Below are 16,169 nucleotides of genomic sequence, written 5' to 3'. Positions count from 1 at the left end.
CTACCAGCACAGCCTCTAGGAAAGGAATGTCTATGTAGTTTGAAGAATTTGTGGGGCAGTGTGACATTTATCAGGTGCATTAGCCCAGGTCAGATGTCCATCAACCTTGCTTCGTCTATTTTTGCTGTAGTTACAGAACCTCTGATGAAACAATATTATTTTCCAAGTCAAGCCAGAAGCTTGTTTCAGCTGTAAAACAGCTAAAAGTGACTCTTGTCCTTGTATCTGTAAAGTTCACTTGAGATATGACTTTCTTAATTTAATCTCAGTACACCACTGGCCAGAACAAATGATTTCAATTAAAATCTTGTCCCCTGAGCACTAATGAACATGAACAAATGAGTCTTAAGTGGAAGATTTCCATGTCTCTCTTGTCTAAATCCTACTAACTTTTGGCAATCTGCTGTAATTCTTCACTTCCATTGCACTTAGCTGGCATCTGGTTTCCTAACTGCCTTAGCATGGTTTAGCTGTGGTTAGGATGTGCAGGTTATAGATACTGGCTTTGTTGAACGCTCCATTCAAGAGAAATCTTTTCAAACTCGATGGATGTGAGCTACTGGCAGTGCAGACCGAGAGGATGCATTCCTCAGCAGTCTGCTCTCTGAGCCAAACAGCATAGAAACTTGTATTTGTTTTGTGTTGTCAGCACAACGGTGAGTAATACTGAACTTATAAAAAGTCTGCATCTGGAAACACGTTTTCTTCCAAGGAAGTCAATCCTTATTCATACTGCAGTCAAAACTGCATATACTTAGAATCTGTCTTGTATTCATGTGGTCTTGTTGAAAACACTTTTGTGTTATTTCTAGTCAGGTGTTTTTCTTCTTCCAAGCTTTATGTTCTGTTGTGTCATCACAGTTCTATGCAGTTCAGTGTTAAGCTAGAAGGTTCTTTAATGACTAAAGGTGCTGTAAACAAGGACAAACAAAATAGCTAACTTGCAGTTTCTGAAGGTATCCAAAGCTTTTGGTTATAAATGACAAAATTGGCTCCTGTCTGGAAGGAAGTAAAATCAACCTAAAAGTAGATGGGTGAAGCTATTGATTGTTTGGTATGTGGGCATTCCTCCTTTTTATCAGTTTCCTCATTTCCCTTGAGAAACCATAATGTAGATGTGAAAAAGAGTAACTTGAGGAAACAAAACCAGAAGGCTGGTGTAAAGCACAAAGCTGCAAGCAGCTCAGCTACTCCGTTGGGTAGGCAGAATAAAAAACAGGGTAGAAAAAAGAACTCTCTTGCTTTTCTTCTAAGAGAAATCATATTTTAAATAGTAACATTTTGAACATGTTGTTTTTGTAGGTTCCATGAAACAGCATGTTCCTTCCTGGTAATGCAGTGTAATTTCTTTTTCCCTTGCCCTTTTTTTTAGCTTACTTTGGTGCCACACTGAACAGCTTTATCCATGTCCTCATGTACTCCTACTACGGACTGTCCGCTGTTCCAGCAATGCGTCCTTATCTGTGGTGGAAGAAGTACATCACTCAGGGACAGCTGGTGAGTGATTTGCTCTTCAGTGCTTCAGCAGGCTCTTGTATTGGTGATGAGGTCCTCTTGACTTTACCGAGTTAGGAAATTTTAGCAGAGGACAGAAGAAAAGAGAATGAGAGCTGGTACCTTCTACATCTTGTAGTGCCTGCATCACCTTAGAAATCCAGCTTCTGCACATCTGTTTGCTCTGTTTTCAGGACAGCAGGGAGCTGGGGTCTGGGGCTGTACATGAATCAGTGCTGAGGTTTGTGGGACCTTTCTCCCCCTCACCATGTTGTGTGGCTAGATGTATCTGGGGTTTCTGGTACTCAGTAGCCAGGGAGGAGGCTTTTCTTCCAAGCCCTCTTGAGCTAGCCTGCTCTTCCCTGTGCTTGGTTGGTCAGGCTGGGACAGACCAGAAACCGAGTGCAATGCTATCCACAGCTAACAAGGGCCATTCTAGTCCTGTGGGACAATGCCTTTTCTGTCTTACTTCTGCATACAGTTGCAAATGGTTTATTAAAAACTATTCAATATTTTTGTTCTCTTTCTGCACTTCAAATGGGCAGATTTTTTTCTCTTGTAATTCTGTGTTGGACTCCTTGTATCTGTTTGCACTGTTTTGTGTGTGTAGTGATGAAGCCTGACCACTGTGTGCTGAAGGTTATAAGAGCAGTGAAATCAGGTAATATAGCACATGCTGTAATGATACTGCACGAGAACCAGGTTTCAATGTGTACAACATGTCAGAACACCACAAGGAAATGTGCATGAGTGTTCTCTCTTCCCCATTTTGTAGGGGAGGAAACTGAAACCTAGACATAAATTATTTTGTTATATTCTTCTTCCCCCCCACCTTCTCAGAGCTGTGAATAGTTCTAATAACATTTGCTGGTGATGATTAATAACATTTACTGCCAGCAGTTCACAGTGTTGATTCTCAACATGGTTTTTTTTAGCACTGTTCTTCCTGAAGAGTGGCAAAGTATTGTAGCTGAGGGCTTGCTATTTTCATGGGGGGCATGGGGAGGGTTGCTTTGGTTTGAGGTTTGTTTCTGTTTTTCTTCCCAGATTTAGGCTCTATTCTTCATCCTTGTTGTTCAAGTGCTGCAGGGTGCAGTGTCTCAGTGCTTCAGTTGCTCCCCTGGCTATTGTCATAGCTGCTTTCACTTCCTTGCCTGCTCTGCATGCATAGCTGTTAGGGCAGCAAAATAGCAGAGCAGAACAAACAGTCTTTGCCTTTTTAAATAAACATTCCCTAATCTGGTAGCCTTTATGTGAGGGTGAATTTTGCCTAAGGCCCTCTGCATTACATAAGCCCAAACTCTGTTTTTCCAAATGAGATAATTAAAGATAATTGGGCCCTTATCCTCCTCCCTGGCTCCCTAGCTTCCCTGCAGCCTTTACCCCAAAAATTCTTCCATAGGAGCCATATGTCAGACAGTTCCTGTCTGTGGGAAGGGATTGCAGGGGTCTGTGTGTAGAGCAAGAGACACCAGGTCTTCTGCAGCTGAAGCAGTGAGATGGAGATCTGCTCCATTAGGATGATAAAGTCAAATCCCAATGAACTCTCACAAGGAAGGAGGTGGTCTTTCTTCCTTGGGACATTTCTATATCAATTCTACGTAAGTTATTTCTAATGTCTAAAATGGAAAAATACAAATAAACATGCTTAACAGGATACCACAATCTGAATGTCTGCTCACTCAGGTTTACAGAGAAAACACTTGCCAAACACACAATATTACATGCTCTTTACTGGTTTTGGAAATAACTGTTGAGATTTTGGTCACTCATGGTTTTTTTCCTCCTTCCATTAATGTGCTCCATTTCTCTTATTTTTTGTTTTCTCTCCCCAGATTCAGTTTGTCTTGACAATCTTCCAGACCAGCTGTGGTGTTGTTTGGCCATGTGCATTTCCTCAGGGGTGGCTGTATTTTCAGATTTCTTACATGATTTCTTTGATTATCCTCTTCACAAATTTCTATATTCAGGTAAAAGTAGCATTCATCAACTCTTTCTAGCATTCTGCTGGCTGTATCTCACTGGAAAGCTGTTACAGAAAGATATGTTTGAAATATCCTTTTGCTATCCTTCACTAACGTGCATGTGTTCTTGAAGTGCTACACTTGTTGATCTACCCTCTACTTTCAAATCTTGTGATGTGCTGTACCCATAATTCAGAATGCTTAGTAATTTCAGTGAGCCAGAGTGATACAAAGAAATGGCTTACTGCAATGTTAACTGCAGGTAAGGGAGAGGAAGAGACTTATGTAAGACAAAGCTGAAATAAAACCAGCAGCATGTGAACCTGTGAAGCACCTGAAGGAATTGTTCATTTCTGCTTTTACGAGGGGAAGTGCTTGTTTCTATATCCAGGGAAACTTCCCTCACAAAATGCAGATGTCTGGATTTTGTTCACTTCTACTGGCATTTTTTTTGTATTTTCATATGGAAAATCAGTGGGTTTAGTTGTGTTTCTACAAATCTGGTTTCACATTTGAACAGATCCAGATTTGGTATGTGTTATTCTGAGCAGCTCATAGCTGAGCTCTGTACTAAGATGTACAACTGCTGTCTATAGAAAATCATGTACTACTGTCTGCAGAAAATCAAACCAGCAGCCTGCTGCCCCTAAAGAAGCAAACTCTGTTATATGTTTCAAATGTCATTTGAGAGATTTGGGAATTTTGGTTCTGATGAGAATGCTTCATGGGGGGAAACAGCAGGCTTCCCTGTTTGTTCTTCTGGTACTTCTTAAAATCAGTCCCATGATTTCTATCACTTACTGCATATGAACATGCTAGTTAAACATTATAGTATATTTCAGGTATTACTTGATTTTCTTTGTGAATTTTGCTAATATTTTAAGTTAATTGTTTAAATTCACAGAGAATTTTGGGGAAATGTGCTTTTGTCAGGCAGCTGAGCCCCTTTGAAAAAAATTAATGTATATTTTACTGTCTTGTAAGTTTTTTAGACAGTCTCCCCAATCCTGTTAGTTTTTGATTCTTGTGTTAGCCAGTGGAAATTCCCATCATGTTTCTGTCTCTGAACTTCCCTCACTTTGTTTACCTACCTCTTGTTTTGGCTTTGTTCAAGGTACTGTCTGTCACCTGCAGTGCCTCAAACCTCCTTCCTCACATGTCATTTTGAATATATTCTTATCCCATAGTCTGCTCATAAAATTGCTTCCCTTGTTTCTAATTTACTATTAGTATGACACTACCATCACACTGCCAAGCCTTTTTCTTTTCAAGTGAACTACTCCTCTCACTGTGATGAATGAAAGGAATAGTACAGTCTCATACACAAAAAGTGGTAGAGCTTGTTAGACTCTTACCGCCAGCACAAGGTCTTTAAAAATGATGAATGCAAGTTTACTTTTGTGTTTCTAGAATTACTGTGAGGAAGTGGTTATTTATATCTAATTAAGCAAAACCATGTGCCTTTCCATGTATTCTAGACTTACAACAAGAAGGCATCCTCGAGGAGGAAAGAGTATCAGAACGGCTCCACAGCCATTGCAAACGGGTACACAAACAGCTTTTCTTCCCTTGAGAACAATGTGAAACAAAGGAAACAAAGGAAGGATTGAAGACCAAACTGAAAAACCATTTTGATAACCCCAACAACAAAATCATCTGATTGTAAGCACAATGAGAGTTGTGCACTAATACTCTAATGGCTACTGTAACTATTCCTGCCTAGAATAGTGTGATTTATGTAGGACTTAACCAGTGCAAACACCCTAGAAACCGTATACAGAACATAAAAATAGGTTAAAGTTTAAAAATAATTCTGGGCTGTCACTGACCCTGCTATAGACTATGGAAGGGAGTATTATCATATTATCCGACACTGCTGTTGCCTTACTAGTCAATATGATAGGTGCTGAATTATGATTCACAATTTGAAAACACTGTAATCTAAACCTCCATTTTTTTAACTATAGATCATGCATGTGATTGTAGAGGTAATTTGTATGATGCTGGTTTCAGTAGATAAACACACATGCCTTAAATTAAAAAGCAGGGCCCAAAGCTTATTACTGGTTTAAAAATTAGGGTATGTTTCAACTTTTCAATTGATTGACTTTTTATTAAAAAGTCATTTAGAAGAATCCATTGATCATTTTACTGTTCTGTATGTGATACACGATGCTACGTATCTCTTACTCGATACAGTGAAATTGAAAATGGCACATTTAGTTTTGTATATTTGGCTTTAATTGATTCAACAGTCACAAAACAGATGGAAAAGTTATTTTACCTTTTTACTAGATCTTATTTTTTTATTTGAAGTACATCACTAACATAAAAGTAATTGGCACTTACACAGTCGAGTAAGATTTAAATATTGTCTCTAAAGTTTAGAGTATATACAGGGTGGACCCATCTATTCTTTTTACTTTTTTTTCTTCTTTTTTTTCCTTTCTTATTTCTGAGAATTCTTAAATGCTAAATGAAGAGTGTTTTTTAATATGAAACTGGCAGTTTCAAGTGTTATTACCATAGCCATATCCATGTTCTAGGAGCTACTGTTTAAGTCTGTGACATATCCAAAAGTGTATTTAAGAGTGAAGCCAGAAAGATGCTTTTCTGATGGAATTGTCTGTATTTAAGTTGGTATCTGAACTGTTCTTCATGTAGCATACATTCACTTTCAAAATGTGCCTAACACAAAGATGTTTTTTTTTCCCAAACAAACAATTTTAAACAGTTTAAGTCATAGCTAATGTTTTTTAAATGTTACTGAAATGTGCTGGAAATGTCTGTTTCTGTAATGTGAGTTGTGTATATCACTGGTAATGTTTTGGCTTGTTATCTAAGGATTTGGTTTGAGTGCTGGTTAAAGTTACTCCTTCTTGTAAAATGCTGTCTTGCACATATGAGGAGTCAGTTGCAAAGCCAGTAGCTGTTGCTGGTATTCTGGTATCTGCCATAGTGGAGTCCATTAAGCTCTGAAAAATTGAATTGTGCAAGACATTCTGCTGGTCATTGCTCAAGTTTAACTATTTGGTTTTTTGATATTTATATAAATGCCAGTTTTAACACGTTTAATTGTTTTTAAATATTTTTTAAAAATTTTGCACATCTCTTAAGGAATTAATAAGTTCTCTTACTAGCCTTGTGGGTTTTCATTCCTTGTTTTGAAGGAGACAGTGTCTGTTATGTTTACATTATCAAAGCTTGTGTGTGTGTCTTCATTTCTAGGTACTGGTTTGCAGAGTCTTTACATAGCTCAGTACAGCAGCTATAATGTTCAAAATAGGCTGTCTAAATGTGCTAGAAATAAACTCTTGGCTCATCTGAGTATACTTCATTGTTAATGTTTGACATGGTTTAATCATTAAAACACTTTTGATGATCTCTGCCTGAATTCTGTGCGTTTGTACAGAATTAATGCATTGCCCCATCCTGTGTCAGGCCAAGGAGCTGCCACCATGATGGAAGAACAGCTGCAGCTATTCAGGGACATTAAGCGTACCAGAGATTTTGCAAGAAATTCTTTAGAGAAGCCTTTGGCAGTTACTAAACACTGTTCCCTTGCCTGGCTGTAGAAATACTGGTCTGTGTGATGGATTTAACTCCTGCTGGGATTATTGACTCAGTGAATGCAGAGCAGCTCCAACAGCTCGAGATGATGAGTGCCAGGAGCAAAGCTTAACCTGACTGAGAGGGACTTCCTGCCTCAGCTGTCCTGTCTATAAAGTGGGGATGATACCTCTCACCAGAATGGGAGCATTTTGCAATTTCGTTATGGCTCCCCTTGCTCTTAGGTGATTATCTTGGAACCCTCTCTGATTTCTCTGTTGCATTGCAATAACCCCAGATAGGCTGATGATGGACTTAGTAAAACAGAGCAACTTACGTAACTGACTGTCTTTTCCCTTGCAGGCTCTTAACACAAAAATCATAGACCAGGAAAATGTTGCCTCTGCCTTTGATATTTGGTAGCTGTCTTGAGTTTAAGTTGATAAAATGTGTGTTTCTTGTATGGGACTGGAATGTACGTTGTTAAAATGTGTGCATTATTCACAAAAAAGAGATGTAAAAGTAAGATGGATGCTGAAGAGAAGTATAAATAAAACTGGAGGCTAAATTACTTGAACTGTGAGGGTTCTACAGGGAATCCCTTTGGGGCAATGCAGGAAATAATGAAATACAGATAGAGATCTGTTAGAGAAATGCTGCTCCAAGTTGTATTGGTACAGAGGATTAACTTTCATTGTCACTGTCATCCTCTCGCCTAGAATTACTGCAGCAACAAAAGTGATTAGTTGTGATCATCAGAATGTCTCACTAACTGATTTATAAAGCAAACTTTGATTCCATTTTCAATTTTTAATTCATTTACTTTAAATAGATGGATATACAAAACATGGTTCATGTATTTCTCCATTTCAGTAGAATGCATTTGTATGAGCAGAGGAAGCTGGAGTCCCCAGGGCCTCCCATAACATGACAGTAGCAGAGGCATTCATTTTGAATTCATAGGTATTAAAATAATCTCCAGCAGCAAGGAGGGAAAAGAGTAACAGTGGTCCAGTTTTAAAAAAAGTGTATTTAAATCAGTCAAGCTGGGCTGTGGAGAAAGAGGAAAGAGACTTATGTGTCATGTATTTCAGTGATATATAACAGATACTGTATTTTCTATAGAAGGAATGTAAAAAGTCTCTGGTAGATGGTAGACTTGATAGTCTGATTTCAGTATGATGACAGGTTTCAGAATAAATGGGAAGAATGAGTACAAGAAAGTAAAAAGAAAATGGGAGAAAATGTAACAGTGCTTTTCTGGAAGTAATCACATCTGATTAACCCATATTCATTTTTAATTTAAAAAAATCCTGTGTAGACAAAGGAAATACATCTTCTATCCCTCTGGAATGGGTATTTTTAATCTTGGAAATTATTATGTAAACTAGAGAGTGTGGTGACCAGCAACAGGGTCCGTGGATAAGCAAGGTCAAACTGATGAGCAAATGGTTTGTATTAATGCTTTCAGCTGGAACAGATCCCATTAATAATGTTTTAGGAGAAACCCTGGTATAAAAACCAGGACTATTTGCAACAATGTTTGGAGATGATGATATCAGAAAGTACTGTCAGTGCCAGGAAAGATTATATCTCCTACAGCAACTACCTTGATGGCTGGAGTAAGAAATGGGATTACTGTAAATCCCCTTTAGGGACTAGTAACAGAATTTCAGCTGTTTTCCAGGAGTTCTAGTTGGATATAACTAAAGAGGAGAGAAGGAAGATATATTGTGAATCATCTCTTCAACAACTCAGAGCTGCTGCTGTGAAATAAAAAAAAGGGGAGGGGGGAATCTCTTATTTTCTAACTGGTCCATTTGTAGTAGGAGGAATGTGCTAGCATGGGAGAATGAGGCTCTGGCAGGATTTCCTTTTGATGAATACATTAGCCTTCAGGAAAACTAATTTTAAAAGATCTGCTGTACAGAAGAGTTACTGGGATGGTCAGAAATGTAGAAGTTCTGCAAAACAGATGTTTAACAAGAACAGTGTTGAGAAGGAATGTAACCTCAGCCAACACAGGAATCATAGCAGTAGATTCAAATTTTCATGAAGGAAAATGAGCTATTTTAAGTGTATGACGCAAATCAAATGGGCATAAGCTACTCAAGAGTCTCCCTAGGCTAGAAATAGGGAGAGTTCCTTTTTAAGTGGAATATGGCTCTGGAGCATTTTTCCCATAAGAGTAGTGTGAAGGTCTGGGGAATTGCTTGAAGATGGGTCACTGACCACTTCTAAAGCTGCTAAGACCAGGGATGTGATCCCCTGGTGTGCTGCTCTGCACTCTTGCAAAAAGCAGCTGTTGGTGCCTTTGTGGAAGTATATCTAAGGGCAAAGCAGAGAGAGGAGTGATGACCTAAGTGTGAGGTGGGAGAGAAAGGAGGGGCACGAGGTGATGCTGGAACACATTGCCCTGCAGCCTGTGGAGAAGCCCATGGCAAAGCAGATACCCACAGTGCAGCCCATGGGGGACCATGAGGTAGAACAGGGGGACACGCCCTGAAGGAACTGCAGCCTGTGGAGAGCCCATACTGCAAGTTTTTCCTGAGGGACTTCAGCAGATGAGAAAGGCCCACACTGGAACATGAGTAGGAAGGAGGAGAGAGGAGCTGTTCTGGACTGACCACAACCACCCCACGCCACTTGGAGCGTGGAGGAGGCAGAGGAGGTGGAGATGAAGGAGTGAAACAGCCTTGGAAGAAGGAGGTAAGGAGTAGATGTTTTAGTTGTTGTCTTTGTTTCTCACCATTCAGCTCTATTTTAATTGGAAATACATACAGTTATTTTTCCCAGAATCCATTTGGGCCATGATAATTATTGCTGAGTAACCTTCCTGTCTTTTCCTCAAACCTCAATCTTTTAATCTTATTTCCACCCCCAATCCTTTTTGGGGGGGGGAGGGGAAAGAGCTGCTGGGCGGGCAGGTGGCCAAGGTCACCCCACACCACATGGACACTTTGTCCTCTTACAAATCAGCACGGCAGGCAGAAGGCGGCTTCCTTCATCAGAAGGAAGAACTGTCAAAGGCCACCAGAAAACCTGAAGGACATCGTGGTATGGCTGGAAGTCTTGTAGTTGGGGAAAACATGCTCCCTGGAGTGAACCAACTGCTTTGATTTGGTTTTTAATTTTTCTTTTTTCTCCAGATCTAACACATGTTAAAACAACACCTTTTCCAGGAATCTGACCCATGATTCTTGGAAAGTTTTTTTAAGGCAGTGTAGGAGCTTCCTTTGCTGGTGAAAGGCACAGCACTGGCATGACATGTGAAGGAAACCTGTGTTAGAAGAAAGGTCCTGAATTCCCACATGGGAGGAATTGCCTCACAACCTTCAGAGGCAGTTGGAGCTTCAGCTCAAACAGGGATGGTCCAGCCATGTGACAAAAAGAAATGCAAAATTGTACTCATTGTCACATTTCATTTGGGAACAGGTGAAACTTTAAGTGAACTGACTCTTGACATAAAAATGCAATCCCATAGAGTTGTTTACGCCTGGGCATTTGCTGCTCCTGTGCTGGTGTAATGGGAATGCACAATCCCTGCAGAACAATTGCACTTTTACTGCCTGACACTTGCCTAAGTGGATATTCACATCATTTCCACTATGATTAGCCAGCACCAGGGGTCATTTTATGTGGTAATAAACTACTTGGTAAAAATACTTACAGTGAAACAAAGTGAGTTTTTTTCCACACATACTGAAGCAAGGTATTGTATTTGTGTAATAGATTAGACATACGGTGTCATCCCATGTAGCAAGCAGGAAGCATGTTTTTATCAGCTGTTCTGTCTGCAGCTGGAAGCCAAATGTTTACTAAATGCTACTAATTCAATTCTACCAGCTGTTGCAGGAAATCAGAATCTCAGCTCACCTACCAGAAGTAAGAGCTTTATGAAAATAAAATTTTTTTAAAAAATCTGTAGCCCTGTAGTTATCTAAGTGCCTTCCTTTAAAATCAATGGCATCTCAATGCTTCAGTGCCTCTCTAAGTCTAACACCTTTCTGTATATTCAGAAAGGATTGCCTCTCTGAACAATCTTCTGTTAATTTATTGAGTTGCTTTGCTTCCCACAGCACTTGGGGTTGGAAGGGAGTGTGAGACCAGCTCTTGGTGTGCTGGGCTATTAGGGACTTGAGACATCTTTGATGCAAATGCACTTTTGCTCAGTAGAATAGTGATGAGTTTGTGAGAAAGACCAGGAAATACATCCCATGCATATAGATGGCATAACTATTATAATCTAACTATTATCAGCTGTGTTTCCTTTTAAAATTGTTTGCACAGATTTTTTTCAAATCATCATGAAAAAGACTCTTCTGTTCTCAGAAGTTTAAATAATAGGGTAATAAGTAGTCTTTGCATCTGACTCTGGTTTCCATGCTAAGTAGATGTGAAGAATTGCTGCCCAGTCCTACTGTTATAAAGCTGTACAAGTAGATTTTTAAATGAGTGGGAACTCCTGAAACCAGTCTGGGTAATTTGGTAGTGGATGCTCTGCTTGGTTTCTTGGTATTTTTGCAATATGCAGTATTTGCCAAAAGTCTCCTTGCAACATAGGAAAATAGGAATAATTAACAGCCAACTCTCTCTTGGTCAGAAAGGAGCAATATACAAGATTTCAGAAACCTCCAAAACTATGAGGCCAACTACCTGGCTCCATCCATCCAGAGCACTTTGAAATGAATGATAGTCAATGTGGGATTTTGCTTTTTGAAAAAAAAGTTAAAAAAAATCTCAAAAACAACTAGACAAATACCCACCTCAGCTGCTTACAATCAAACCCCATCCATCTCATTTTGCCAGAATAATACTAAAACTAAACAAACAAAAAATCCAAACAGAACTATGTTCAGTTTTGTCTTCTGGCCTCAAAATTGGAGAGAGCAGATCTAAGCAGCATCCTCAGAGGTGTTTTGTCTTTTATGCAGATGATTTTAAAGAGGTTCGAGAACAGTGTAAACAAGCACTGGGGTTTTAAACATAATCCTCCAATATTCGGGTCTGGTTTAACCCAGGGCTGATGTCAGCCTGGCTGGCTGAGAGGGGGAAGTGGAGGGGATGGCAGCGGGACCCGGTAAGTACGGGAGCATCCAGGGACAGGAGAAGGATGTGGGGGATGCCCGGGGCTGCGCACCCCGGGGGATGTGCTGTGAGCCAATGCCCTCTCCTGGCGGCACCTGTGAGGGGACAGCTGGGGACACGCTGCTGCTCCTGCACCCCGGAACCAGGAGAATTTCATACAAAGATACAGCTGACACCAGTAACAAATATGCCAACACTTAGCACAGACAAGGATGGCAGATCAGAGTTTAGACAGAGATACTGATTTCACAGCCAGAGACATTTCCTTGCAATTCCACTGTAGTGTGTTCTTCAAAGACTATGTTGAGTCCCTTCTTAAAAGAGGAGGACCGGTCAGAGAGGTGAGTGTTAGATAAACAGAGCTCCTGACCTGTATTGGAAACATCTGCACAGTAACTCCTAGTAGTAGTACAAATGATCAGAGTACAATTGCTTTTGAATACCACATATAAGAATAAACCACTGTGTTGTCTTTTATTTCACTGTTGCAAAGACTCTGTAATCAAGAGCATTTCCTAGGGTGGAAACAGAGGTCATAAACGGAGAGGAGATTAAAAGCAAGCATATCCTGCATAATGGCTTCTATGATGCACCTGACCTTGATTGCACAAATAACCTTGGGAACTTTGGCTTTCATGGGAAAGCTGGAGCTATTTTGTTTTGAATTAGCAGAATACTGATCTGTGCATCCTGATATGCAAGAATATTTCAAAGCATTTTATATGTAGAGGTGAATTTATGCATTTAAGCAGGAAAGAAAAAAGAATAAATTCATTAAACTCAGCCCAAATCTCAAATCAAATGTATTTTCTCATTAAAGCTTAGCTGTAAAGGTTATTAACATAATACATCACCAGCTGTCCAGCACATACAAGTGATTGGTAATTATTTAATAGCACTCAGTATTTATAGTGCTTTCTAGTAGATAGTGAGCAAACCCCAAAATATCTGGCCTTGTAAGAAGACCATGAAGGGTGGTGCTAGGACAGAAACTCCCCAGTATCAGAAGACAGCATCCTCCCTGCACTGACACCTCAGTAACAGGAGCTAGTTTGGAAAAAATGAGGAAACAGTTCAAAGGAAAACATATACAGGAAGCAGAAAACACACAAAATGCCAGGAAAATAAAGCTAAAGGGGAGAGAGGCTCTAGCAGGCAAGTAAGAAGGATGCCCTCACAGCAGTTTTCAGAAGAGGGACAGTAAGAGAAACTGGAGAATATGAACTGAATTGCTCTCATTTTCAGCAAGGCAAGGGAGACAGTGCACAGATGAGAATGTGACACCAGATCAGATTTCTGATTGGCCGCAGTTACTGTCTCTCTCAGCAGTAGGTGTTTGATGAACATCCAAAACCAGCCCTGCTCTCTGCAGAGCAGCTGCAGCTCAGCTCAATACAGGGGTAGGTTTCCCTCCAGCAGCATTAAGAAATGTGTTCCCTGTCTTTACTCCTTTCTGCCTTCGGCCTTATGTTGGTCCCCATCTAGGCATGTATTTGCTTCTCGTGACCTCAGTCTGGGTCTAACAATGGCTGACCACCACACTGAGACTCCTCCTCTCATCTGCAGAAACCTGGGGCTTCCACCACACACGAGGATGTTGCTGCAAGCACCTTCTGGACTAGGCTACCTGGTCAAGTTTTGTTTAGTGGGAGCTCCTCTGCATTTCATAACCCTTCTCTCCTGTCTTGATGGCTCTTGTTGAGCAGAATCATTTAAAGTATCTGTAGAGGGAGAAATAGGCTGACATCAGACAAGCACAAATAGCATCCCAGTACTAGTGTTGAAACAAGTGTCACAGATCTTTGTGGCCATGTTAACCCTTGATGCCTTTGACAGTGTGGGAACATGTCTCTCCTGGCACCTGGCCTCTGTCCTGGGCAATGGGAGCTCACCAGAAGCTGAGACAATCCTGCAGAAAAATCAAGATACAGTGCAGTGTGGGAGCAGTGGAAGAGGTAGAAAAATGGTTACTAGGCTTTCTCCTCCCCTCATTCCCTCAGATCTTCCTGAGCCCGTCCTCAGCACTATGATGTGCTGGATTATCTCCTGAGGAAGTGAAGATGACTGATGTCTGGGAGTGAGTTTTCAGTCTCTCTCCTCGCTGATGCTCCTGCAGTAACATACTATCCCTTCAGATGCTCTTACTGCATTGGTCTGACAACTTCCCTGGGAACACTCCCCCAGGGAATATCACATCCATTGCCCATACATCAGGTGTCACTGAGGCCCTAAGGTAACATTTCCTTGCTTTTTATTTCAGATGGTATTTTTCAGTTTTGTTGTTGAAAATATTATGGGGTTTATTTTCCTTATTGGAAAAATACGTCTTCATTTCTGTCAAAGTGATTTATAGAGAAACACAACACAAAAATAGTCTCCTACAAGCAGGACTGAAACATAACTTGAAAGAGAACACACAGCCTTCAGTGTCCAGAAGTCTGCTTGATGTTTGTCATACTGAAGTAGCCATCTACAAAAGCAAGCCTTGTCCCAGCAGCTGCTGAAAGAGCAATTCACTTCAGTGGAGCAACTTCTCAGAATAATGATCAGAATCATATTTATGATTGGACCAGAAGTGCACTTCTGTTTCAGAATTGTAGTAATTTTTCTGACCGTTGAGATGCAGGATCCTCTCAAGGGAAAGGTTATACATTAATCATTCATGGTATAACATGAAGAAACCAGGTCATAAGGAGACTGAACAAGTTCTAAAAATAATCTGGTTGAGAAATGAAGAAGTCTGCAAGATGCAAAATAAGAGCACACTCTGACTTGACTCTTTTGTCCTTTGAAACTGAAGATCCCAGATCAAATCCTGACTGGGTCTTTAGGAGTATAAGAACTGAATATGCAAAGGTAGCATCCCAGGCTTAACTTTTAATTGAGCAAGGCTGTGTACCCTGTCCACAAATGTTCAGTAAGGGTGACCTTTATAACTAACTCCACTGGGCTTTTAGGCAATTTGAGATACTTGGAAGCAGCTTGTCTATACCTAAGATGTCTGAAGTCTTTCAATTGTCCTCACTTTTTGAGGCTGCCTATTGGCAAAGCACCTGTGTTATTGGGTCCTCTCTCTGCCACAGAGCACTGAGATTCAGGGAGCTGCAGAGTAAAGATGGGGAAACCGCACTGCTGTTCTCTGCTGCCTGAGGGTGATAAGGAGGAGGATGGGCAGAGTCTTCTTGGCAAGGCACAGAAGAAGACCAAGAGGTGCAATGAAAGGACAAATGCGTAAATGGCAGCAAAGGAAATTCAGATTAAATGTATGGAAAAAAATCCTTCACAATGAGAGCAGTCAAAGATTGGCACAGGTTTTCCAGGGAGGCTGATCTTCATCCTTGGAGATGTTCATTTAGTTTACAGGGGGGAAGCAACTGTGATAAATTCACTACTCTGAAAAAGTGGAAATGCAGTGCCTTGGATTCAGTCCAAGACAAGCATGCCTGAACAAGAGTTGTTGGAGTGGAAGGCTGTTGACAGCTTTGTAGCATATGAACTTTGCATAGATAAACTCTGAGAGTGACTGAGAGAGAGCCTGGTTTGTAACCAACACTACTGAACTGCTCATTAGTAACCCAATGGTGCTCATTTGTTCCTCTCTTCTGCAAGGATTCAGTCAAATAGAGGAACAAGCCTTAAAGAAAGGCAAGTTATAAAGATAAAAGAGACAACAGAGGTGGAAGAGAAATGTGTTGCACACTTGGGGCTAAGGAGAGAAAACATCGCCAAGGGCTTGCAGGTGATGTTTTTTTGGAATTTGTTTCACCAGGGGAACAGCCTGTTATCTCCTACTGAGGGAAATAAAGGTATTTATCAAAGATACGTCAGTCATCTTCATCAGTGTTCTCTTGATTGCATCTGGGAGATGGTGCTGCTCTTTTTGACAGAATTGTGTCTGATGGGACTTACAATTCCCTCTGTTACTGATTACAGGGTGTGCTAAACCATGCATGTCAACTACTCTAACACTGGCACGCCTCTCAATGTCCTTACTGTCAATACTTGCTGTCTCCAGGCTTTAAGTGGTGCAGAAGACAGCTTTGTTCCTGCCCTGGGACGCTTTGTTCTCCTGCT

At 40.6% G+C, this 16,169-nt stretch overlaps 1 protein-coding gene across 7 annotated transcripts in view; it reads left to right on the top strand.

Annotated features, from left to right (window-relative positions):
* ELOVL5 (ELOVL fatty acid elongase 5) overlaps positions 1-6,840 on the top strand; it is a 39,174-nt gene extending 32,334 nt beyond the window's left edge. For all 7 annotated transcript variants that reach the window (XM_056487775.1, XM_056487776.1, XM_056487778.1 and 4 more), the window contains exons 6-8: positions 1,373-1,497; positions 3,330-3,464; positions 4,937-6,840. In XM_056487775.1, coding sequence (XP_056343750.1) covers positions 1,373-1,497; positions 3,330-3,464; positions 4,937-5,068 — 392 coding nt within the window. In that variant the 3' untranslated portion in view covers positions 5,069-6,840. The remainder of the gene's footprint in view (positions 1-1,372; positions 1,498-3,329; positions 3,465-4,936) is intronic.
* Positions 6,841-16,169: the final 9,329 nt, after the last annotated feature.

Source organism: Oenanthe melanoleuca, chromosome 3 (genome assembly GCF_029582105.1).
Source record: "Oenanthe melanoleuca isolate GR-GAL-2019-014 chromosome 3, OMel1.0, whole genome shotgun sequence".
NCBI classification, from domain to species: Eukaryota; Metazoa; Chordata; class Aves; order Passeriformes; family Muscicapidae; genus Oenanthe; species Oenanthe melanoleuca.
The sequence above is the reverse complement of the archived record's forward strand: the minus strand, read 5'-3'. Positions and strand labels throughout refer to the sequence as shown.